The sequence below is a fragment of the Silene latifolia genome, chromosome 8 (assembly GCF_048544455.1).
Source record: "Silene latifolia isolate original U9 population chromosome 8, ASM4854445v1, whole genome shotgun sequence".
NCBI lineage: Eukaryota > Viridiplantae > Streptophyta > Magnoliopsida > Caryophyllales > Caryophyllaceae > Silene > Silene latifolia.
This window is the reverse complement of record NC_133533.1, coordinates 11,643,722-11,670,573: the sequence shown is the minus strand read 5'-3', so window position 1 is coordinate 11,670,573 and position 26,852 is coordinate 11,643,722. Positions and strand designations below refer to the sequence as shown.

The window sequence follows — 26,852 nt, the reverse complement described above, 5'->3', positions numbered from 1 at the left end:
AAATCAATTATCGTGTTTTTTTTGGATCAGGTTACTTTGGTCAAGCCATAGGACTAAGGACTGTAGTATCTTAGGAGGCTCGGTCACAAGACGCTACTTTAATCTTGCGCTCGCTTCTACATTAAATTTGTGTATTTCTTTTGCAGTTCATTAAGAAAATAAAATAAAATTGTACACAACAGCTGAATAGCTTGCTTATAGTAGTACTATTTTTTTTTTTAATTATCAAGAGATAAATCCGGAAACCTACAGCTTGCTTGTAGTACTATTCGTCGAAAAATGTAGAGACTAGTGAGGTTGCTCCATATGAGAGCAAATTTTAAAATCGTTTTCCGAGATTAAATATGACTATAATGGGACCAAACCATATGAACTCCAAATACTAGACTTTTTGATAATGTGGGTGGAAAAATGATTGGATCAAAGTCCGAGGGCACAGCATAAATGAGATGAAATATATAAGAAATCTATCACCATATTTTAATATAACTAAATATATATCTGCCTAACAAATTACTCCGAATTTGTAATGGAAGTTGTTGCCATGGTAAAGATGCATTTTCGTACAACAATAAGTCGTCCAGATACAAAAGGAGTGGCGAGCTGTGATTAACACACAATTTGTCAGCCTATGATGGAAAGTATCGTCTTAGCTCGCCCTACCTGCAGTTGAAGCAGCATAAGTTAACCTAACATGGACAACTATAACCCGGCAAAGATGAAAATGAAAATTGCAATTATTGCAACATAATTATTAATTACAGTAAATAGTTAAATGGGTTGATTTCACGTGTAAAACCATGTCAGGTTAGTTTTTGGGTAATGAAAATTGCAGTGACCAATTATTGCTTCATAGTATAAAACTGTAGATAGCTGCTATTGAACAATTTTGTTTTATACCAACGTTTTGCAATCCAACAGGTATGCAAAGTGGAAAATGCACCAAAGCAGAAGTTAAAAGTCGATCTAGAAACCACCCTCGTCAAAGGAAAAGGCAATAAACGACAGAACTCAAATATGAAATGAAGAGGAGTTTATAACTTTATATTCACTATGCCCTGAACATTGACGAATGAAATGAGACGAGAGGAAGATATAACCTATTCTTCTGAACATTAGACAGAGTACTGACTCGGAAAACAATAAGTAGACTAAGAACTAGAGATGTAGCCCTCTGGATTCTGGAGTGTTCTCATTTATGGTTAACACGATGCTTGATGGAATGAATCAGAATGGAAGATATTTCGATGAAACAAATCAGAATGGAAGATATTTACTGGAATGAAACAGCGAAAACAGAAAACAGCTAACAGGAAGGTAAGGCATACATCACCTAACTTAATAGGCTCAACTCTCAAGCCAGTTTTCAGATAAACCATACTCCACAAATAGGTTGATATCCATCAAGCATCATGTTAAGGCCTTCAGGGTATTTTATCCAGCATGTTATTTGCGCAGATGGAGTTGCATCGACTTAGCAACAGAAAACCCCCACATTTAAAAAAAAAAAAAAAAAAAAAGGATAATCTTGCAATTATTTATATAGAAAAAGCTTTGAGCACTCAAAATTCAGAAATCACTTCACCTAATATCTGAAGACCAATTTAAGCAACCGAAGGAAATTCAATTATTTTTCCCACTGCCACAGTTTTCCCTGAAATAGAAGAAAATATTAGAACGCAAAATTAAGCAATGACATCACCAGTTAATCAGGCTTAAGGCAAACGTATTACCTTCTGTACGAAGAGTAAACCTCCCAAGCTGTGGGAAATCAGAAAACTTCTCCACGCATATCAAATTATTCGCCTAAACGCAACAATCAAATGGATAAATAGCAAATAATCAGATACTTAACAGGCAAGTGCATTACATGCTTTAAAGACTAGATAATGAAACAACAGGCTAGCAAGATCTCGCTTGAAAGGATGCATAAATGCAATATACTTCGTGATCTAGAGCATCCACCAAGTTTGCATAATAGGAAACAATATTTTTAGCAAATACAACCTCCATCCCAATTTTTTTGTCAACATAGGTCAACTTTGACCATTAATCTCTTCAAACATGCGTATGGTTACAATTGAAAACGTCATCTATCAAACCAACTATTTTCATATTACGATTTTTACCGTTGTATATTGTGAACAAATGCCGGTCAATGTCGACTTTGTTAATCACCAAAGTCAAATAGGCACATTATGAACTGGATATAGAGACTAGAGAGTACAAATATCTTCAAAAAACGAGAAAACAAAACAAAACAAAGCGTAGAGAGAAAGTAGAGACGAATTCAAACATGATATCAAAATGGGAGAACATATTGGCTACCATACAGGCATACAATGAACTACTAAAATTCAGTGTTTCTATATTCATCCCAAAAAAAAAATCAGAGTTTCTATGAACAATAACAACACTCAAGTGAGTAAAGCATACACATGAAAAACACTGAATAAAAATGTTAGCAGAAAAAACAGCCCGGGGGCTCAAAGACCACTAAAACTAACAAAACAGAGAGTACAAACCCGAATACGGCATAAAACAACAGCCCCAGACTTGACAAAAAGAGGCTTCTTCTTCATGGGTTTCTTCGTCTTTGGATCAGTCTGCTTTAGCAGATCAACTATCTCACATTCCTCAACAACGGAATGAATGTGCAAGATCGCCTTGTATCCAGCTGTGAAAATAGCCTAGAATACCAGATCAGTAAAAAGTTTATAGAATGAGTTAAGAGCTTAGATCAACAACTGCTTCCATTAACAGTCAAACGATAGACAACGAGAAAATCGAGTTACATTGTTTTTAAGATAAAAGGGGGCATTCACATACATTTTCAAGTAGCTCAAGGATTTGCAACTGAGCATTAAACTCATTAACAGCCGCAACTGGCTTGGCTGCACCAAAATAGAAATAAATGTTAGCCAATTTCTAAATCTTATCTCTCAAAAGGAAATCTATGAGACTATAACATGTTGACATACATTTTATTGCTGTTCCATGTATTTAGAAGCGTACAAGTACAACTACGACGACAAAAACATCACCCATGTCTATCGAAAGCTTAACCCTACCCCAGCCATCCCCATCAACTTAACCTTACCCCACCAACCCCATCAATTTTGTTTATTTCTTCCTCTCTTTTTTTATTTTACTTATATTCGTGCATTTTACTAATATTTTCATAAATATAATTCGCGAGTAGTGTTTGACTTTGTATAATTTCAATCACCATACAATTACTTGACGGCAACATATTGGTTTGGATGATTACAGATATTACAAAAAATTTAAGCTCCCCATAGTTTGTGATTAGTCATTAACCTTTCTTTCGATGGAAGAATTTGGAGGAAAAGGAGGGGGATGCCTACGTCTGGCTAGCAAAATTGAAAAGGAAGAAAATAGAGGCATTTTCAGATTGGCAAGTGTTGGGATACAGATTCCATACCCATATCCTTGAGTGTCATGCCAAACACAGGTATCACTCTAAAGGGGAGAGTCGAAGTTTTTTTTACATAGGATTTAACACCACCATGAGGTTGATGCCCATTTACAAAAAGACACGTGAGGGTAAAGCCCAAAGACATAGTGGGGTGGGTCCAGTTAAGTGAGTCATTTTGTTTTACTACATATATCTCACTCGTATCTACACTAAAACAGTAGCTCCAAAATTTAGACGCATCCATGCATACACATATGAACTCAGCATTAGTAATCAAGGAAACCAGAATCAGATTAAAACAAGGAAAATTCTCATTGGTGCCATAACATTTTGGCTAATTCATCTTTTGTGATTTGATGCCTTGACTGACCCTTGAGGTTTTGGCTAAAAATCAACTTCAGCGCCCAAATGAAATTAGTGAAACCTCATGAAGGCACAAAGTGACATCAGGCCGATCCTCGGGACATCAAAACGGATGAGTCCTTATAATAATCAGCCAAGTTATCTAGTCAAGCGTTGATGATACCTATGTTACTCCAACTCGATTTCAAGTGTCAGACATGTCCAACTGATACGGTTACTTTCCACCAAGTTTCAATTATTGGTCAAAAATGAAATGCAGAAGAATCGTATCGTGTCGGACACTTCAAGTGTCGGATATGCGACATGCGACCAAAGTGAAGTGTTGGGAGTAACATAGGATGATATTGAAATGTCAAGTGCTAGATGAAATAAGAACTTACAAATGCATGACAAGACAAAGCCTGGCAATATATCTTCTTCTTCAATCCCTGACAATCTAACCCGTATATTTTCACCCGGATCAGCATATTTGACTTTCTTTTCAATATCATCAATATAAATAGCGGTAACCTTCACATGAGCCTGTACAAAAAGTTTATTTCAGCTGTAGTATTGTAAAACAACGGCTCAAACACAACGGCAAATTAAAATTTCAGAAACATACCTTGTTTGGCATAATGATCAATGACATACCCTCACGCATAGTGCCAGATTCAATTTTACCCATAACAACAGTTCCCATATCTTTGAATTTATCGGTAATGGGCATCCTGCAGTCAAAACTCAAACTATAAGGGGAACTGAAAACAAAAAAGGCTGCATTATGTCTCACAAGAGAAAACAAAAGAGCAAAAGAAGGCTACACATCATTCACATCGTCACAGTGTGTAACAAGCTTCTGTCTATGCGACGTGAGGGGTTGAATGTACACAGACTCACACACTTACAGATGTTTATTAAAAAGATTATTTCGGGATGACCCTTTGAGAAAATTGTGTCGAGAATATCGTTCAGTACCTCACAATATAAGAGGTGGACAATTTAGTAAGCTATTTTGCTTTATTCCATCATATTCCAAAACTGATGAACAGTGAGTCTTTTGCTTTAGAAATAAAAAGAAAAATCTAAAGAAGGGTAGACATATAATGCAGTATAAATTTCCAAACACAGCCTAATCTATGTTAACAAGTCAGACAAAGAAGCGCATCTTAGCAAATGCAATACCTTAATTTTAAATTCAAAGGACACAAAGACCTGATGAAAGTGTTATCGGGAACTCCAGACCAGCTTTAAAGACCAGGGATTCACCATGAGAGTCATAAAGCATGATGTGGCAATGTAGGTAACCTCACTCGTCTTTTTTAGCTATTACTCAAAGAAGCTAAATTTTCAAAATATTTTCTATCAAGTAAGAAAACCATCAAAACTCAAAATACACTAAGAGAACTTTTGACTGCAAAAGGACATCAACTCAAAACGAAGAACCATATTACTATTTTGATTTATTCCAAATTATACACCAAATCTATGTATGTAGATTGTATATATTTCTACCTTTTCCAGAATAAAGAAACAAGCTTAAGTGGATAAATGGGGGTAGACTAAATTGCAAACAGATTTAAAGTACAGCACCATACCGTCTTATAGAGAAACTAGCTCTAATCTCAAAAGAGTTTTAAGATATTGACTTCCTTTTCAAGGAACTGAAACCTCTAACAGCGCATGAATGTAGTAGAGAAAATCATAGGTGATAAGGTGGGTAAAAGTAATTCAATTATGTGCAAGGTTTATCAACATCAAAGTACTAGAGAGTAGAAGAAAAGATTAGCAAGAAAAGAACTGAGTACTGACTCTAAGTATTTATATATGTCCAACAATGAGAAGTAGCATAACATTGTCAGAGCACATGCTAATCAGGACAGTATCAGAAATGCTTTGGATGCAATTTCATGCAGTACACAAAATGTGGTCGAAACTCGTAATACTCTGGATGACATTTTTATGGGCATCTGGCCATCTCAAACTCAATTTACATGCATGACACATCAACAATTGAACATCACTATGCCATAGAAGAAACAAATAACCTACGATTATTACAATGCCTAATAAAAGTAACCTAGGAAAATGAGTACTGGACAAAGGAATATTTGCAGGTCACAAAAACAGCATTAAGAAACTAAACACAACTAATTAAAGGGATGGATTATGTGATAGCATCTGCCATACTAGGTCCAGGTTAGAACCAAGACCAAACTCCAAAGGCATCAATGATAGAGAAGGACGAGAAGCCGTAGAAACATTTTAAGACCATACTCAGACACTCACCCTCAGACAAGTAGGATAAGGACTCACTTATCAATGGCTGTCTAACTTTGAAAACAAGAGGATTGGTTTTTGAAGTAGCAACTAGATGGAGATAGATTCAGAGCCTGACACAACCTAGCTAAAACATAAACAAATTTTGTACAGACAGTTGACAGCAATGACTACAGGGATTAGCACAGATCGATCAAGTTCATACAACACCAGCTCATTCCGTGTGCCACTAACCCATATATTATCAACAACCAAAATAATCATAGATGACAGAAAGCTGAAAGGCCCACTAATGTGGTGGGGTGGGCAACGTGAGTTCTTTAGTCGTAACCACAAAAGCGAAATCCAATTTCACTACAGAAAGTGACCTAAAATACTTATGGTGCCAGATTCTAGTTCTCTCCAGCGAGATTTATGAAGTTCAAAGAGCACCGTCAATTATTTTTGACATGGATATTGTTGGCGATTCACGTATAATAAATCCACAATTGTCTTGGCATCTTGCACTAATATTGAAGGAGGACTAGAAGTTGACAATTAGACATACCTAAGGGGACCATCAGGATCTCGTACAGGGCCTTCAATAACATCCATTGCTTCAAAAAGAGATTGACCGCTCCACCATGGGCATACATTTTTGTCGACTCTCACCTTTAAGTTTGTTCCGAGTAGTCCAGATATTGGAAGAAACAGGACATCTGAGAACAGCCAGCCAGAAAGGATTAAGATATCATACACACACTTCAACCTTCTGAGTTGTGACTAAAACTGGACTTGCTTGAACATCTAACAGTGGTTCATCCAGGCATTGGAAGAAGCAAGATAGGACACTTTTGCCCTATGTTCAGATATCCAATAAAGATATTATTTTTGCATGTTTACAAAGAATAAATTTAGATACAGTAGTAAATCACCTTTTTTGACATTGTAGTTTGAGCTCTTCAGAAAAGGAATCATCTTAGACTCTATCTCATCATACCTGGAAACAGAAAACTTGAGCAATCAAACAGCCAGAAAATGCTCAGTATAAATTGGTTTTAGATGTGTAAATAACGGAAGAGTGGTTAAACTGGCACTGGCGGATAAAGGAACCTTAGGACGGTAATCACTAACTTTGGCAGACTACAATGCTATGCTGTTGATAGCTACTACAATTGTACTGAATCCACCACAACTGTCGGGGTAAGGCTTTGCTAACATTCTCTGGCTCAATTATCAAGCTAAAAGTGAATGAATTATGACAAAAGGACGTGATTAACAGCAGGGTCTGTTTAAAGTAAATCCAATAGCAACATGAAATTACCACAGCAGCATGCTGATCTACCACTGTTAAATAAAGCCTTAAACCATTTTTCGTGTCCACATTTGACTTTGATAGGCAAACCAAATCATTTTGACCATTAATTTCTTCAAATATATGTGGACGTACAATATAACAATTGACTTGTTAAAGTTACCATAACAGATATTTTCGTATTATCATTAAAGATCGTAGACAGTGCAAATTATGAAAAAATAAACGTCAAAGTTGACCTTGTTTGACACTAAATCAAATGGGTGTACTATAAACATAAAGCAGGTTGTATTTACTAAAGTGAATTTCGAAGGTCCTTGGAATTCCAGCAAATAACTCTAGATTAATTCTGCTGATTTATTCTAAGAAATTCGAGAAACCATCTAGAATCTTAGCGCTTCCTAAGTTCCTATTAGTTCTCAGTGATTTAGAATAATACAAATGACCATGTTAAGTCCAGCATGATTTGCATACTGATGGGGACAGAAGTAATCTAGCTGCCTAAAGAAAAACAACAATAATCGAGAGGCTTGATACTAACTAGGACCTGTGGATGTGGAAGTGGCGCAGGAAAATTCTCCTGAATCGCCAACTGAGCTATCCCCATAATTACAAAACAAAGGGAACATATAAAATGATATGTATATGTACAGGCATATCCTAAAAAAATATTGAACATCAGTAGTCTGTAGTATAAACCTTTCTTTTGACCAGTTGACAGTAGGATCATCCATCTTGTTAACCACAACTAAGAGTTTAGTGACACCCAGGGTTTTTGCAAGCATGACATGTTCTCGAGTCTGTCCACCTTTCTCAAATCCAGTTTCAAACTCCCCTTTCCGAGCAGAAATTACCTACACATTATTTATTATGGAGGAAGGGGGTGAGTGAATATACCTATAGGCCATAAGTAGATGATAACAAGAGCAAACAGCAAAAAGTAAAAAATTCAAAGCCAACACCCTGTGTGCATACCAGAACGCCTATGTCAGCTTGTGATGCGCCACTGATCATATTTGGTACATAGCTTTTATGACCCTGCAGAAAATGTTGACATTCCATCAGCCATAAAAGATAATAAATCTAAGTGGAAGGACACCGCAATTACATTACTTCAAGAAAATCAAATCAACATGAAACACCTATCTGAACAACCTTCACTCTGATTAATTGATGTAAACATCTTTTTTATATGCATATCATCTGACTATAAATTTACCCGCGCAATGCCAAATCAAGAGTCAATAACGTAAGGCTCCAGAAGCAAGATATAGACCACATTACAAGGATAAATGAAATTTATAAAAAGGTAACAACAAAACATAATCCCATTACTAGAATTCAAGAGAATGAAATCATTATTTACCGGTGCATCCAAGATTGTAAACCTAGTTGTTTCAGTCTCAAAATGCGCTCTACCAACTTCAACAGTGATGCCCTGCCATCAGAATTAAGCATTAAGCAACGAAAAGGTTAATGCTGCATAATTTCCATAATTCACTAACAGAATTAGCACAGTGATGCAATGAGCTATAGACAAATGGTCAAGGTTACACAATTAACTCGGGGTCGGGATATATACCTTAGTACGTTCTTCTTCATTAGTATCCATGATGTATGCCATGTACCTGACACGCAAACAATAATTTTCAGCTAAGCAAGCGCATAGTATTCTCCAATGCACTTGATTCTTAATGTTCTTAGTTTTGTAGCCAATAGCCATAGCTTCTCAAAAGATAGTCTCACCAACTGTCCCTGGCTTTATCCTTGGCTTCTTTCTCATACTTCTGGATTGTACGCTCATCAACCTGCCCACTGAGGAAAAGTATCTGACCACCAATTGTTGACTTACCAGCATCTACAACAACAAAAATTAAGAACATTACAGATATGATATACAGAAAAAATCAGTTCAAGAAAGTAGCTGGCAGTCTGGTACATAAGTCTGTTACCATTATACACACCTTCCATATTGGTGTTATCAACTGACCAGAGCACACGCTTATAAATTAAAGACATAGCATTATAATAAGCCGAGAGGACACGAAAACATGAACCTCGATCATCATCAGAGCAAACACATGAGAAATCTGTGAACTTATTGTTTGATATACACCAACGGTTGATACAATATTTTAGCAACTAGAGAGTAATTATAACCAAATGAAGAAGGTTCTTCCTAACAACAGAAGTAAAGAGAGAGAGCCATAAACAAATTAGGGACCACAATATCCATAATTCCAAATCTCATGATTGGCTGACAATGTGGTATTCTTCACAATTCCAATTCCCTTTTTTTTTCAGTTTATTGTACACGACTACACGAGTCAAGTGCTCCACTCTGCCCGCCGCGTGTCTTTGCTCTCATTTTTTAATAAGATTACACATGATAGCCCGAGAACTTAATCCTCTCACTCTCGGATTTTGTATTTGTGATGTCTTCTTGTACAGGGATCAGTCTAAATCTAACAAAACGAGCCCTTGCAACCAAACAAAGACAAAACTAAGTCCAAAATTAATCAGATGACCAACACACGTATTTGTCTCCCAAAGAAGCGCATCTTTATCACCTTCACCACATAAAAAGTAAAGAGGCTACAAAATCCCAACAAATACATTCTAAAATAAAAGTGGTTTGGCGACATAATTAGCATATAAAATCAAAAATAGAAAGCTTATGAAATGTCGGAGGATGTTAACTCACCAACATGACCAATAAACACAACATTTAGATGACGTTTCCTTGCAGGCTCAGCAATGTCATTCACTGCTTCATTTGCTTCATGGGTAGGGACTTCTTGCCTCTCTGAAAAAATATAACATATTAGGAACAGCTTCATAAATATGTTTTTTCAGTTCTCCTTTTGTATACAGGTATCACCCCTTGTGTCTTTTTGTGCTTAAAAAAATCTGTTTCTCTCAGTGATATTACCAATTTACACTATCTCTAGGGAATTGAGAGACAATTAACAAGGCACAAAAGACAGTAGTCTCCGCCTCCATTCAGAAACTTAATATCAAGGAATGAGAACTTGGCAAAGACTTAAAAAATTCCTACAAATGCCAAAAAAAAAAAAACAATAAGCAGACATCGGCATTTTCAACCTAAACTCAAAAGTACCTGTCGAGTCCATTGGAGCTGAGTCATCATGAGACTCCTTTGTATCTGAAATAGCAAAGCATGCAAATATATATAAGACTACATTTCAACAGGAAAGGCAATGCCAATTTGATTAAAGAAAAATGGCAACCTAAAATAGCGAGCAATGTCAGTTTGAAACTGATAAGGAACAAATTTATCTGACTTAGTCGCCAAAATAAAAGATTTACCCTTCCTAGCCTAATGAAGCATGGACATCCCTAAAGTCATAATCATTCATTAACTTCCATATAGCCTTTCTTTTTCCCTCTTAAAGAGATTGTTATATGTCTACCACTTCTCTACCAAGTACCAACAGCCTTAGCCACACCTAGGAAAATGATTGGTGCCTTTTCCTCATAACTAATACATTTGTGTCCTACAATTTGCACGCAACACCTTAACGGATCACCAACCCAGCACAGCCTATTGACATTATGAAATCAGCATGTAGAAAAAGAAAAGGAGAAAAATGCATTTTCTCTATGACATAAGGATAACTATAACACAATAGTTGCAAATAACTTGCAATTTAGTAGGGCACCAATGACAGCTCCACATTCTCAGTAAACAATTCTGTTGGTCAAAATGACAGATCTACTTTACAACCAAAGGAAAAGAACATCGGTTCAATGAAAGACCTTATCAATGCTATTACGATATTCAAACCGAGCATCCCAGAAAGTAATACTCCATACTATCTAACAAAAAGTAACCCAAAGGCTTGGTAAACTACAATATTGCATTTGCAATAGTGGTGGCAACTAAAAAATGCAAGCTGTCCAGGAATGAGAGAAACAAGGGGTGCAATAAGAGAATTTACCTTTCTCCATTTGAACCACATTGTCAACTTCTTGAACGTTAGACTCCTCCTCACTGATGAGACAATCATCCTCTACTGCACAGGAGCAAGATGTAGTAGTATGTGTAAGCTAAAAGGTACAAGTAGAATAAAATAAATAAATAAATAGAACAACGATACATCTATTTTTACAAAGCTCAGTCAATTACCAAAGGAGTCAAGCTGCAACGCCCGAATATCCTCAGTAATATCTGCAAATAGAACCAGGCGTTTAAACCAAAATACTTGCATAGTTGCATTGTAAAGATTTTAAACTAGTAAATCCAAAAGATAGCTTTTTTTGAAAGGAAATAAAGACGACAAAGATCATAGCATCAGACAAAAAAAGGTCCCTCTATAGAAACAAATACAAACTATGACACCATGCAATTTATCACATGATTGCAATCCGCAGAAAATAAAAGCGTGCATGATCCCATCACCAGATCATACTGTCTAGATAAATTAAACAGAAGCAGACAGAGTAAGCAGCAGAGTGAAACAACAGCAACAAAAATGTTCCATTAAAACCTGCTTAGAATAGAAACAGAAGTATAATTTGACAAGACACCGTAATAACTGGAATTAAAAATATCAATATGCCATATCAAGATAACCACAATGCCGCAAAGGATCAGTTGGTGGCGATATAAGCGGGTCGGTTGTACGCAGCCTTACCCGTGTGTTGAAACTTGAAAGCACAAACCGTTTGTTCACGAATAACCGAAATGAAGAATTCACAGTTAACTCAGACATTTCGCTCTCAAACATCATCTATTTAAAGCCAAAGAATTGTGAGCCTTGCACTCCATTAAAAATGAAAAATAAATAAATAACTTGTTTAATGGCGTAATAAGGGAAATTTAATGCTACTTGAGAAAAAAAAATTAAAAAGTGATTTGAAAAGAAGATAAAACAGATGGCGAATAAGTGAAAGACAATGCCGAGAATCTGGGCCTTTTAATAGGAATAATCATGGAAGACTAGAGCAACATATTAATCAACGATAAGATAACCCCAATGTTTGAAACGCAAACAAAAAAATAACACTATGAGCTTAACTAACAGAAATTGTACAGAGAAGTGATTGACAACAATTTTGATTTCAGCACAAACGACAAAGGTTCAATAATCTTCATCCAGACAACACAAAGAATTCGGACAAACGCCATACCCATTATAATAAAAGAACTTTGAGCAGCTGCGATACTTTGTGACTTCAAAAAGAGCCTTCTGCAAGTATGAGTAAAATATTAATGCTGCAACCAAATATGTCAAATTTCACATTTCCATTAAAAATGATCCAGGCTCTCGCTTAGCAAACATATGGGCATATATACACACCAAAAAATCATATACCCCCTCCATCCCAATCATTTGTTTACGTTTTTTATTTTTAATTAAGGAGTATAAGGCATGCAAATTGAGAAGACGGGAGCGGAATAAATAATTTGTTTATGCCCCCAATCATTTGTTTACGTTTTTTTCCTTTTTGTGAGCGAATTTTAATCAAAAGTAAGCAAATGATCGGGACGGAGGGAGCGAGAGTAATAATTTAACCAGTAATCAATAATTCCATGAAATCCACGAAATAAAGCTCAAAATTTAAACTAATTAAGCAAAATCAACATGGAATTCGACTATAATTAGGGGATTTCTAAGCTGCATCAAACCCTAACACTATTAAAACATTCTCCCAAATTGATCAATTATCGAAGGAGCCGAAAAATCGTACTGATTGAACAAAATCAAAGAAGAAATACAGCAGTAAATCGTTGGATTAATCGGATGATTGTGAATAAATTGAATTGGAATTAAGAAAATTAAATAACTAACCTTAAAAATTACGCAATCGCCGTACGTCGATATAATATGGGATGGTGGCGAGGGTTTATATGATCGGAATTTTTTTTTTTTATTCTAAAACCCTTTGCAAAGACACGCCTAAGTACTAATACAAGGAGAGCAGTGGGTGTGGCCGTGTCACGTGTGGGTCAAACCGTCATAGACCTTGTCCACACCTGTCGAGCTGGACCCTAATGAGCCGGATATGGTCTCATTTTTTTTGCTCCATTGGATATGGAACGATTTAGGCCTTAAAAAAAACCGGTCGTGATAAATATCGTCGACACTTTTACTAATTATCATCGACAATTAACACATCTTTCCAATTTTGCCCCCATTAACTTCCCCTTGTATTTCTCCCTAATCTTTCTAAAACAAAAAAAAACGGTTTTTTGGAAAAAAAATTCGTAATTTAATTTACGAACTTTTTCGTCGTCGACAATTAACACATTTTTCCATTTTTGCCCCCATTAACTTCCCCTTGTATTTCTCCCTAATCTTTCTAAAACAAAAAGACACGGTTTTTTGGAAAAAAAATCGTAATTTAATTTACGAACTTTTCGATTAAAACGGTTTTAAACATACGGTAACAACGATCAAGTTAGTAACGGTTTTAAAATATTTTCGTCCAAAACAAATTTTTTTTTTTTGGAAGAAAATGTTTTTCGTCCGGATTTTTTTTATTTTGGAAAAAAAAAATCAATTTCTGACTTAGATTAATTTTTGCCGCGGTAATCGATAATCACTAATTTGTTCTAACAATAAGGATTTTATTCTAAACCACGTAAAATCCTCTATTTACTAAATGAATAGGTGAAACTTGAGATTTTCCCGCTCAAATCATTTCACCTATAAATTGGGCCTAACACTTTGGTTATTCTATATAAATATTGGGCCTTTGTAGAGAAAAAAATATATTCAATAAAATATTTTGGACTACCATATATATTTTGGGTTTTTATGTGTGTTAGATTCTACAAATCTCCCTATATACTACGAGTAAAAGAATAAAACTTATCTCAAGTTTTTCCTCCAAAGTGCTCTAACTTATATATGGAAACAAATTAGATTTCATTTATTAAAATAATTTTTCATTTAAAAATAACATTTTTATCATTAAACTTAAAAATATAATCTTTTAATAAAAATAAAACGAAATTGGTATAAAACTATAATCTCTATACATAAATTGTTACCCCTATTATTAACTTCGCGACGAAAAAAAATTACTAAAATAATATGGGGTAGTTAAAATATTTTCATAAATAAACACAGTTCATGAAATTACTCAATTCTCTTGATTAATTTTAAGATTAATTTTTGTTTTTTTAAAATTCATGAGATATAAAAAATATCGACGATAATTAGTAAAATGTCAACGATGTTTAGCAGCTTGGAAAAACAAAGCAGATCTAGGTATGAGTTTGGTTGTAGAGGCCCTGAATCCTTAATCCTATCCATAGACTTTAATTTTTTTTAAATTAAATACGAATTAAAGTTCGATAAAGTCGTGTTTTCTTATCTTCTTTAACTCTCATATGTCAATTTACTTGTTTCATAGGTCATAAATCAATTTATGATATAATTTAAATATTCTATAAATAAGAAATATTTTTTTTATCATCCAAATAATCCTTTATCCGGTATTAAGAAAAGTAATAGAAAACAATAAGGGGTCGTTTGGTTGCATATAGGAATTTGTATTGCCTAGGAAGTTATAAAACACGTGAATTTGGAATTCATGTGAATTGCAAAAAAATGTTTGGTTGCCATGGAGGAAGTGCAATTCATGTAGGCATTCTAACTTACCTAGGGGGGGCTAGGTAAGCAACTTCCCCCATTGTGGAGGAATTGGAATTTATGGGAACTTCCAATTCATGTGAATTGGGGTAACCAAACAACATACCCATTTTGCAATTCACATAAATTTAAGTTCTTGCATTGTTTAGTGGGTAACCAAACGACCCCTAAAAGGTACAATGAGTGGAAAGTAAAAATGCTTTATTAATATGTTTGTCCAATTAGAGTGGGTCAGTGAGTGGCATTTTATGTAAATATGCTTGTTCAATTAGGATAACATGAACCTTTATTTTGCCATTTTCTAGAAATGTGCAAAGTGGAGTTGAATGGCCCAAATAGGAAGATGTGTAATATGGAGTTGAATCGGTGAGGTGGTATGAGCAGATGGTTAAGTGGCGGTGGCAAAGATGGTGGTTGAGAGGTGAAATTGAAATTAAAGGAAATAGGAAATTAGGAAAATATGGAGATTGAAATGGGAGGGGTAAAATGGTTAATCATGTTCATAATTGAGTAAATTATGTCCACAAAAGAGCATATAATCCATCGTCAATTATATCGAAACAATTACATGTTGACCGTTGAGACGTTGATCACAAGACTTCATGCTAAAATTTCATAAGTCCATATAGCAAACAACTAAAATTTTATAACCCAAATAGCAAAAATTAATTGTTGCTCACGTTATTTTCAATACAGAGTCATTCAGATTAAGTCATTTTAATTAAACCGGAATTTTTGAGTTTCTTTTGAGTCCTAATTCGAGTGATTTTTGTTCTAACCTCTAATCATTCATAGTATGTTTTGGGGAAAAAAGTTGACGACAGCTGAAGTTACCCCACATAATATTCAATAAGTCTCCCTTGTGACGGGTATATCCGTCACAAGTTTGCGACGGGTCAAGTAATACCATGTGGAGCAGATAAGATAAAACAGAATGATATTCCCTAGGCACTTTGCTTTTGTCTTATCTACCGCAAACGGGTTATATTTAACTCATCACAAGCTTGCGACAGATATGTTCGTCACAAATGTGAATTTGTGCATAATATTATAGTACCTCAGTCTTGCGATCAATTGCATAGTTACACACATACTATTAATGTTGCAACTAAAACATACTTCAGAGATTACCAGATTAGTGTGTTTGCTTTCCATTAGGGTGGGTTATATAAAGTAAAAATATGAGAGCAAATTTAGAATTTATTTTGAGATGCAAGTGCATATATGATGGGACCAAATTGACATAGAGAACAAATATAGGTGAAAAAAATGATAGGATCGAGTACAAGGGTAGTACAAAAGAAATTAATCACTACACTTTGTTGAGAGAAAATTTATCACAATATTGTTGATCTGCAAAACAATTATTCTGTATTTGTAATGGAAGTTGTTGCCATGATAACATATGCATTTCCGTACAGAGATAAGACGTCCAAAACCAACACATCAATACGAGAAATAAATCGAGAATCACGAAAATGCTTGATCTCTTGTGCAAGACCACATTCAAAAAGAGTGTCTAGTTGTCATTAACACGCAATTGCCAGCCTAAAATGGACAGTATCCTCCAATAGCTCGCACTACCTGCATTTGCAGCAGCATAAGTTAACCAAACATGCATACCGAGTACAACATAGCACCCCAAAATTTGCATGATATGTAGTAATAAAATAAAGTATACTGAAGTATTGAAGTTGATCTCACATGTGATGCCTCTCATATACACGTCTTTGAGGCATTCTGGATATGTGAAGACACGAGAAATAGTCATTTCACTCATTTGGGTTGGATAAGAGTCGGGATATTTCGCATCAATATATGTGGGGTTTCAAATGAGTCTTCTTGCGTCAATATTGGTCATTTAGAATATGGTTTCAGTATGGTCATGTTTGGGTTAATATTTGGCTCAACAAAGTCTAGACCATCTACAAGTCTGTTATGCCTCAGGTAAGTTACAAGTTATTGTGCTTGGATATTGCATATTGTACTAATTGTAGAGACCAATTATAGTTTCATAGTATTAAAGTGTAGACAGTATATTGAATCATTTTGCTTTATACCAACATGTTTCAATCCAACAGATCTGCAATGTGGAAAATGCAATAAACCACGACATAATACAAATATGAAATAAGAGGATTCAAATCCATTATGCCCTTAACATTGATGAATGAAATGAGACGAGAAGAAGATTGGAGTAATGTATTATTAGACAAGCAAAGCAAACTAAATAGCACTGAGAAGCCCTGTGGCAGAGTCCCATGTTTTTATGGTTAACATAAAACTCAATGGAATGAATCAGAAAGGAAGATATTTCGTTGAAATCAGAAAGGAAGATATTTATTTGGAAAGAAACAAAAGGAAAAAAACAGCTAATAGGAAGTTAAGACATACATCAGCAAGTAGGCTCAAGCCAGGTTCTAAAGGTTTTCAGATAAATCATACTCCATAAATATGTAATTCTGCTAAGAAGATTTTCTATAACGCTGAACTGACTTAGCAACACAAGACCTCCATATTTAGAAATATAACAGACTACCGTGCAATTGCTCATAGAGAAAAAGCTTTGAGCACTCAGAATTCCGAAATCACTTCACCTAATATTTGCAAACCGATTTAAGCAACAGAAGAAAGGTCAATAATTTTTCCCACTGCCACAGTTTTCCCTGTAATAAAAGAAAATATTAAAACGCAAAATTAAGCAGTGACATCCCCAATTAATCAGCTGAAGGCAAAAGTATCACCTTCTTTACGAAGAGTAAACCGCCCAAGCTGTGGGAAATCAGAAAACTTCTCCACGCATATCAAATTATTCACCTATTACACAAAAACCAAATGGGATAAATGGTAACAAATCTGATGACTTAACCGCCAGGCGCATTACAAGCTCCACAGACTCGATAATGAAACAGGAGAAACAGCAACTCATATACATCAGATATCGCTTCAAAGGGTGCATAAAAGCAATATACTTCGTGATCTAGAGCATCCACCGAGTTTGCATAAAAAGAAACAATAATTTTAGCAAACACAAACTCCATCCCAGTTTTAGTGTCAACATATGACTTTAAAAAACTCTGACCATTAATCTCTTCAAACATGCGTAGAGCTGCAATGTAAAACGTCATCTTTAATATATCAAACCAACTATTTCATATTATCATTTTTACCGTTGCATATTGTGAAAAAATAACGAAATCAATGTCGACATCGTTAATCACCAAAGTCAAATAGGCACGTTATAAACCGGATACAGAGAGTACAATCATCTTCCAAAAAACGAGAAAAAAAAAAAAAAACCAATCGTAGAAAGAAAGTAGAGACGAATTCAAACATGATATCAAAATGGGAGAACATTGTAGCAACCATTCAATGCACTACTAAATTCAGAGTTTATATAAACAATAACTACACTCAAGTGAGTAAAACATACACATTAAGACACTGAATAAAAATGTTAGCAGATTAAACAGCCAGGGGCTCAAAGATCACTAAAACTAACAAAAGAAAGAGTACATACCCGAATACGGCATAAAACAACAGCCCCAGACTTGACAAAAAGAGGCGGCTTCATCATGGGTATCCTCGTCTGTGGATCAATCTGCTGTAGCAGATCAACTATCTCACATTCCTCGACAATGGAATGAATGTGTAATATCGCCTTGTATCCAGCTGTGAAAATAGCCTAGAATACCAGATCAGTAAAAAGTTTATAGAATGTACTCATTCAATAAAACCAGAGTAACAAAAAATTAAGAGTTTAGATCAACAACTGCTTCCATTAGTAGTCAAATGATAAACAACGAGAAAATCAAGTTACATTGTTTTTAAGATAAAAGGGGGCATTCCCTACATTTTCAAGCAGCTCAAGAATTTGCAGCTGAACATTAAACTCATTAACAGCTGTAACTGGCTTGGCTGCACCAAAATAGAAATAAATGTTGTTAGCCAATGTCTAAATCTTTTACCTCTCTTAGAAGCGTACAACTACGACGACAAAAATGTCACCCATGTCCATCGAAAGCTTAACCTTGCCCCGCCCAGATCAACTTAACCTTAATCAATTTAACCTTACGTCCTTACCCCACCCAACCCCATCAACATTGTTTATTTCTTACATTCTCTTTTTTTATTTATATTATATTCGTAATCAAGAAAACTAGAATCAGATTAAAATAAGGAAAATTCTCAGTGGTGCCTTCACATTTTGGGTAAATCAATTTTTGTGATTTGATGCCTTGACCCTTGAGGTTTTTGCTAAATTAACTTTAGTGCCCAAATGAAATTAGTGAAACCTCGTGAAGGCACGAAATGACCAAAGTGACATTAGGCTGCAACTCGGGACATCAAAACGGCTGGTTCCTTAAAATAATCAGCCAAGCTATCTGGTCACGTCGTTGATGATACCTATGTTACTCCAACTTGGTTTCAAATGTCAGTACAGTTACTTTCCATAAGTTTCAATTTTTGGTCTAAAATGAAGTGCAACAGTATCGTATTGTGTCGTATACCCGACATGTGACCAAAGTGAAGTGTTGGAGTAACATAGGATAACGTTGAAATGTTAAGTGCTGGATGAAAAATGAACTTACAAATGCTTGACAAGACAAAGCCTGGCAATATATCTTCGTCATCAATCCCTGACAATCTAACCCGTATATTTTCACCCTGATCAGCATATGTGACTTTATTTTCCATTTCTCCATCAGTATAAATATCGGTAACCTTCACATGAGCCTGTACAAAAAGTTCATTCCAGCTGTAGTATTGCAGTGTAAAATAACGGCTCAAACACAAAGGTAAATTAAAATTTCAGAAACATACCTTGTTTGGCATAATTATCAATGACACACCCTCACGTATACTGCCAGATTCAATTTTACCCATAACAACAGTTCCCATATCTTTGAATATATGGGTGATGGGCATCCTGCATTCGAAACTCAAACTATAAGGGGAACTGAAAACAAGTAAGCCTGCATTATGTCTCATAAGATAAAACAAAAGAGCAAAGGAAGGCTACACATCAATTAACATCGCCCCAGCGTGTAACAAGCTTCTGTCTATGCCAGGTAAGGGGGTTGGATGTACAAAGACTAACATACTTACCAATGTTTAATAAAGAGATTATTTCGGGATGACCCTTTGAGGAAATTGTGTCGAGAATAACATTGATCGTTCAGTACCTAACAATATAAGAGGGGGACAATTTAGTAAGTCATTTTTCTTTATTCCATCATATTTCGAAACTGCTTTACAGTGAGTCTTTTGCTTTTTTTTTTTAGAAATAAAACTCATCCCAATAGGTGTTTAGGTGGGTAAAAGTAATTCAACTATTTGCAAGGCTTATCAACATCAAACTATCAAAGTACTAGGGAGTAGAACAAAAGATTGGCAAGGAAAATACTGACTATGAGAAATAGCAGAACATTGTAGGAGCACATGCTAATTAGGACAGTTCAGGAATACATTTGAATGCAATTTCATTCAATACAAAAACGTAGTCATAATATTCTGGATGACATTTTTATGGGCGGTCATCTCAAACACAATTTACATGCACATGACATATCAACACTTGAACACCACTATGCCACAGGATAGGAGACACAAATAACCTACAATTATTACAATGACTAATAAAAATAACCTAGGAAATGAGTACTGGACACGGAATATTTGCAGGTCACAAAAACAGCATTAATTAAGAAACTAAACACAGCGAAACATTTTAAGACCATACTCAGACACTCACCCTCAGACACGGAGGATAAGGAACCACTTATCGATGGCCGTCTAACTTTGAAAAAAAAAAAAAAAGAGGATTGGTTTTTAAAGTAGCAACTAGATGGGGATAGAGTCAGAGTCTGAGACAACCTAGTTAAAACATAAATAAATTTTGTACAGACAGTTGCCAGCAATGACTACAGGAATTAGCACAGGCTCGATCAAGTACATACAACATCAGCTTATTCCATGTGCCTCTAACCTATATCTTAATTATCATTAACCAAGCAAAATAATCATAGATGACAGAATGCCGAAAGGCAAACTAATGTGGTGGGATGGCTCGCTCGAGTTCGTGAGCACAAAAGCGAAACCAATTTCACTGCAGGAAGTGACCTGAAATACTTATGGTGCCAGATTCTAGTTCTCTCCGGCGAGATTTGAAAAAGGTTCAAATAGCACCATCAATTACATTTTCCAGTGGAAATTGTTGGCGATGCATATATGATAAATCCACAATCACAAATACTTGTTTAAGGAGATATACCTGAGGGGAGCATCGGGTTCTCGTATAGGGCCTTCAATAACATCCATTGCTTCAAAAAGAGAAGGACCAATTAACTGACCTTCGAAAAATTACGCAATCACAGTGCCTCAATATAACTAACCTTCAAAATTACGCAGTCACAGGACGTCAATATAACTAACCTTCATAATTAAACAACTAATGTTCAAAATTACGCAATCACCGTGCGTGGATATAACTAATTAACCTTCAAAATTATACAATCATCGTGCGTCGATTTAACCACTATCTATAAATACATTTAATCAACGAAATAAAGCTCATAATTTAAACTCAACGAGTTAAATCAACATGCACAAGGACTATAATTAGGGATTTTTAAGCTGCTTCAAACCCTAACAGTATTAAAACATTCTACCAAATTGATCAATTATCGAAAGACCAGAAAAATCATACTGATTGAACAGAATTACAGGAAAATTAAAGCAATAAATCGCCGGAATTAATTGGATGATTGAGAATAATTTGAATTTGAATTATGAAAATTAAATAACTAACCTTCAAAATTCCTTCAAAATTACGCAATCACCGTGTGTTGATATAATATGGGATGATAAAGATGATGGTTTATGTGATCAGAGCTTATATTTTAGGAAGGAGATTATGATAATAAAATCAAAGATGATATCAAATCAAATCATTTCTTATTTTATTAACATAATGATAATGAAATCATATTCACAAATATTCACTCCATTATGATAATCTCACATATACCATATAAATAAAAAAATATTCACTGCATTGTTGCCTTTTATTCCAACGTGATTTTTTCAACATCACAAAAATATTCACAAATGAGAGAAATACACAACTTCACAACTGATTTCCTATATTTTAGAAAGGAGATAATATCAAATCAAATCATCAAATCATATCCATCCATATTGAGAGAAATCGACTACCATATACATACATATCATCTACAATCAGCTAAACAACTTATGTCCTATATTTTAGGAAGGAGATTATGATAATAAAATCAAAGATGATGTAAAATCAAATCATTTCTTATTTTATTAACATAATTAAAGGCTTGCTTGGATTGAGGGTAATAAGAGGGGAATGAATAGGGGAGTAATATGTGAGGTGTATTTCCCATGTTTGGTATGCGGGTAATTATTCACCTCCTGTAATTATTACCCTTGTGAAGGGTAATACATTACCCACCCTCCCCCTAGGTAATGATTAAGGGAGTAAAAGATCTACTCAGTAATCATTACTCTTATGCCAAACATATCATCAATGAACTCATTACCCCACTAATTAATTTCCCCAGTAATTATCGCCCAATAAAACTTACCCCCTTAATAATTCCATGGATTCCAGGCAAGCCCTAACATAATGAAATCATATGGATCGAGATTTCATTATGATTATAATTATAATATAATTATAATTATAATTTATAATTATAATGATTTCATTATATGATTATGTGATTATTATCCACCTAAAATCTAGGTAACCGTCAGTGCAACCCCATTAAATCACTATAAAAATAACATCAACCCACACATTTTCATCCATCTCCATCGTTCATTCATATTTTTTTTTCACAAAACCAAGAAAAAATTTCCAACACCGTACCATGGCCTTCAACTGCACTCCGGTTGCAATCCGTCACCTGAAAGAGGAAATGCTCACCGCAGAGATTGCCGTGCGTGTTGTTCACATATGGGAAAGAAAAAGCTTCTACAACAAAGACGAAACACAATTTACATGCACATTTCATAGAAAAAGCTTCTACAACAAAAACGTAGTCATAATATTCTGGATGACATTTTTATGGGCATCTGGTCATCTCAAACACAATTTACATGCACATTTCATATCAACACTTGAACACCACTATGTGCCACAAGATAGGAGACACAAATAACCTACAATTATTACAATGACTAATAAAAATAACCTAGGAAATGAGTACTGGACACGGAATATTTGCAGGTCACAAAAACAGCATTAATTAAGAAACTAAACACAACGAAACATTTTAAAACCATACTCAGACACTCACCCTCAGACACGGAAGATAAGGAACCACTTATCAATGGCCGTCTAACTTTGGGAAAAAAAAAAAAAAAAGAGGATTGGTTTTTAAAGTAGCAACTAGATGGGGATAGAGTCAGAGTCTCAGACAACCTAGTTAAAACATAAATAAATTTTGTACAGACAGTTGCCAGCAATGACTACAGGAATTAGCACAGGCTCGATCAAGTACATACAACATCAGCTTATTCCATGTGCCTTTAACCTATATCTTAATTATCATTAACCAAGCAAAATTATCATAGATGACAGAATGCCGAAAGGCACACTAATGTGGTGGGATGGCTCGCTCGAGTTCGTGAGCACAAAAGCGAAACCAATTTCACTGCAGGAAGTGACCTGAAATACTTATGGTGCCAGATTCTAGTTCTCTCCGGCGAGATTTGAAAAAGGTTCAAATAACACCATCAATTACTTTTTCCAGTGGAAATTGTTGGCGATGCATGTATGATAAATCCACAATCACAAATACTTGTTTAAGGAGATATACCTGAGGGGAGCATCGAGTTCTCGTATAGGGCCTTCAATAACATCCATTGCTTCAAAAAGAGATGGACCAATTAACTGACCTTCGAAAAATTACGCAATCACAGTGCCTCAATATAACTAACCTTCAAAATTACGCAATCACAGTGCGTCAATATAACTAACCTTCATAATTAAACAACTAGCGTTCAAAATTACGCAATCAACATGTGTCGATATAACTAATTAACCTTCAAAATTACGCAATCATCGTTCGTCGATTTAAACACTATCGATAATTACATTTAATCAACGAAATAAAGCTCAAAATTTAAACTCAACGAGTTTAATCAACATGCACAAGGACTATAATTAGGGATTTCTAAGTTGCATCAAACCCTAACAGTATTAAAACATTCTCCCAAATTGATCAATTATCGAAAGACCTGAAAATCGTACTGATTGAACAGAAATACAGGAAAGTTAAAACAGTAAATCGTTGAAATTAATTGGATGATTGAGAATAAGTTGAATTATGAAAATTAAATAACTAACCTTCAAAATTACGCAATCACCGTGCGTCGATATAATATGGGATGATGAAGATGAGGGTTTATGTGATCGGAGCTTTATTTTATTCCAAAACCCTATGCAATGACACCCAAGTACGAGCCAAGTAGTCAAGTACTACGTTCAAAGAGAGCAATGGATCAAAAAGTCAAACTAGGGCTCTAAACGAGCCGATCTGAGCTCCAGCTCGTGTGGGCTTGGGTTCGGCTCGAAACTTATCGAGCCTAAAAAATTGAAGCTCGAGCTCGTTTCGTATTATTTTCATTTTCTCACCTTTTGAATCTAACTACATATAATTATTTTTTAAAAAAATAAGATTGCAAAATATACAAAAAAAATATAAACGAGCCCAAACAAACTTCCGAGCCAGGCCTTGTAGAACTCGTATTTAGCCAAGCTCGGCTCGAGCTCGATTTGACCGAGCACGAGCCGAGCTCTGATCAAGCCGATTCCGATAGCTCGACAACCCACTCAGATCATTTGCAGCTCTAGATCAAAATGTTGTAGACTGTCCAAGGTCCATTTCCGACTTTCCGTCGATCGAACCCTAATAAGCCAGATAGTGTCTCTTTTTCTTTTGACCTATTGGATATGGATCAAGTTTGGGCATAAAAAATTTAACCTGATATGGGTATGTGTTTCGTCGTGGAGGCCATGAACTTATCTAGGGGTGTGCAAAATCTGGCCCGGACCGGAGAAATGGATCAGAATCTACCAGACCAATACCGGAATTTTTAATTCCGATTTCGGTCTCCAGTTCAACAATTTTTAAGATTCTGGTATTCGGTCTGGACCGAAATTATTATTATTATTATTTGATTTTTTTTTCTTAAAATTATATTTCAATCTGGTATGATCCAGTCTAATCGGTCTGATCCGGTTCAATGGACCAGAATTTGGAAAAAAGAGTATATTAATACAACATTTGCTCCTTCAAATAAAAATGACTTCTTATAGTGTAGTTGAAAAATAGAATTGATTTATGGAGTCACAACGTATACTCCATTGTTAGTAATGACTAATGAAATAAACAAACCTTTCAAATTTGAAGAAAATGCTAGGAGTGAATATATACCACAAGAAATATGTCAGTCAATTAAATATGTTGATAATATTATAGTATCTCAATCTTCGGATCAACTGCCTAGATACACACATACTATTAGTGTTGCAACTAAAACTTACTCCAGAAATTACTAGATTAGTGAGTGAAAATTAATCACAATATTGTTGATCTGCAAAACAATTACTCGTGTATTTGTAATGGGAGTTGTTGCCATGATAACGTACGTATTTTCGTACAGCGATAAGACATCAACAAGGAACACATCTATACGAGAAATACATCGATAATCAGGTTAACCTTCATCCTCTGTACAGGACCACGTTCAAAAAGAGTGGCGAGTTGTCATTAACACGCAATTGTCAGCCTAATGGTATACTCTAATAGCTCGCACCACCTGCACATGCAGCAACATAAGTCATAACTATACGCTGCAAGATCCGAGCACAATAACTTTGACCCGAGGCATACAGTATAACCTCAGAATGACCAAGTGTAACATGTAGAAGGTTTAGACTTTGTCAAGCCAAATATTAACTCAAACTTGACCCCTACTTGAAACCATCTAACCAATATGACCTATTCTAAATGACTCCATATTGACGCAATAAGACTCATTTGAAACCACACATATATTGATGCGAAATATCGCGACTCTTATCTGGCTCAAATGACCATTTCTGTATACTTTATTTTATAACTCCATGACTCCATGTCATGTAAATTTTCGGTAATGAAAACTGTAGCGACCAAATATTACTTCATGGTATTAAAGTGTAGACAACTTATTGAACCATTTTGCTTTATACCAACATTTTTCAATCCAATAAGTATGCAAAGAGGAAAATGCAATAAACCACGGCAGAATGCAAATACGAAATAAGAGGATTTAAATCTACTATGCCCTGAACATTGATGAATGAAATGAGACGAGAGGAAGACTGGAGTAACCCATTGTTCTGAACATTATTTGCAAATACGAAATAAATTTACCTAATATTTGCAAACCGATTTAAGCAACAGAAAGGTCGATAATTTCTCCAACTGCCACGGTTTTCCCTGAAATAAAAGAAAATATTAAAACGCAAAATTAAGTATGACATCCCGAGTTAATCAGGTAAAGGCAAAAGTATCACCTTCTTTACAAAGAGTAAACCTCCCAAGCTGTGGGAAATCAGAAAACTTCTCCACGCATATCAAATTATTCACCTATTACACAAAAATCAAATGGGATAAATGGCAACAAAACTGATGACTTAACCGCCAGGCGCATTACATGCTCCACAGACTGGTTAATGAAACACAGTTACACAGGGAACCATAACTACTAGTCATCTAATACACAGTTAAACGGATGCATAAAAATGTTAGCAGAACATTGTATTGTAGCAACTGTAGAGACGAATTCG

The 26,852-nt window shown here is 35.2% G+C and overlaps 2 protein-coding genes across 7 annotated transcripts; both read right to left on the bottom strand.

The window, feature by feature from the left end:
- Positions 1 to 369: 369 nt before the first annotated feature.
- LOC141596397 (uncharacterized) lies at positions 370 to 13,401 on the bottom strand. 3 transcript variants are annotated; one of them, XM_074416534.1, is made up of 20 exons: positions 13,172 to 13,401; positions 12,510 to 12,568; positions 11,506 to 11,547; positions 11,318 to 11,392; positions 10,477 to 10,521; positions 10,060 to 10,161; positions 9,102 to 9,213; positions 8,938 to 8,983; positions 8,722 to 8,793; positions 8,331 to 8,393; positions 8,055 to 8,209; positions 6,976 to 7,040; positions 6,609 to 6,759; positions 4,407 to 4,512; positions 4,183 to 4,324; positions 2,830 to 2,894; positions 2,526 to 2,690; positions 1,734 to 1,806; positions 1,586 to 1,654; positions 370 to 663 (listed from the first exon to the last, which is right to left on the bottom strand). In XM_074416534.1, the coding sequence occupies exons 2-19, from the start codon at positions 12,511 to 12,513 to the stop codon at positions 1,605 to 1,607; spliced, it is 1,533 nt and encodes a 510-aa protein (XP_074272635.1). In that variant the 5' UTR covers positions 12,514 to 12,568; positions 13,172 to 13,401; the 3' UTR covers positions 370 to 663; positions 1,586 to 1,604. The 3 variants fall into 3 exon arrangements, with proteins under 3 accessions (XP_074272635.1, XP_074272637.1, XP_074272636.1); XM_074416536.1 differs by having other exon boundaries at positions 11,318 to 11,389; positions 13,172 to 13,311; XM_074416535.1 differs by having other exon boundaries at positions 12,510 to 12,565; positions 13,172 to 13,264.
- A 2,878-nt stretch (positions 13,402 to 16,279) lies between these two features.
- On the bottom strand, positions 16,280 to 24,515 carry LOC141596395 (uncharacterized). Of its 4 annotated transcripts, none has more exons than XM_074416530.1 (9): positions 24,366 to 24,515; positions 21,255 to 21,375; positions 19,805 to 19,910; positions 19,573 to 19,717; positions 18,834 to 18,898; positions 18,501 to 18,665; positions 17,725 to 17,797; positions 17,555 to 17,646; positions 16,280 to 16,499 (listed from the first exon to the last, which is right to left on the bottom strand). In XM_074416530.1, exons 2-8 carry the CDS (start codon positions 21,299 to 21,301, stop codon positions 17,597 to 17,599), a joined length of 651 nt encoding a protein of 216 aa, XP_074272631.1. In that variant the 5' UTR covers positions 21,302 to 21,375; positions 24,366 to 24,515; the 3' UTR covers positions 16,280 to 16,499; positions 17,555 to 17,596. The 4 variants fall into 4 exon arrangements, with proteins under 4 accessions (XP_074272631.1, XP_074272630.1, XP_074272629.1 ...); XM_074416529.1 differs by having other exon boundaries at positions 16,280 to 16,564; positions 17,578 to 17,646; positions 24,366 to 24,461; XM_074416528.1 differs by lacking the exon at positions 24,366 to 24,515 and having other exon boundaries at positions 16,280 to 16,564; positions 17,578 to 17,646; positions 21,255 to 21,395.
- Between the last annotated feature and the right edge of the window lie 2,337 nt (positions 24,516 to 26,852).

Bases quoted from the DNA above. Each gene is read 5' to 3' on its own strand.
- LOC141596397 (XM_074416534.1), bottom strand. The intron at 10,522-11,317 runs GTAAATTCTCTT...TTGCTATTTCAG, and splicing joins TGTGGTTCAAATGGAGAAAG to ATACAAAGGAGTCTCATGAT. The intron at 1,655-1,733 runs GTAATACGTTTG...CTTCTATTTCAG, and splicing joins GTTTACTCTTCGTACAGAAG to GGAAAACTGTGGCAGTGGGA.
- LOC141596395 (XM_074416530.1), bottom strand. From the start codon at position 21,301: ATGGATGTTATTGAAGGCCCTATACGAGAACCCGATGCTCCCCTCAG. The intron at 18,899-19,572 runs GTAAGTTCATTT...ATTTTGGTGCAG, and splicing joins CTTTGTCTTGTCAAGCATTT to CCAAGCCAGTTACAGCTGTT. The intron at 17,647-17,724 runs GTGATACTTTTG...CTTTTATTACAG, and splicing joins GTTTACTCTTCGTAAAGAAG to GGAAAACTGTGGCAGTGGGA.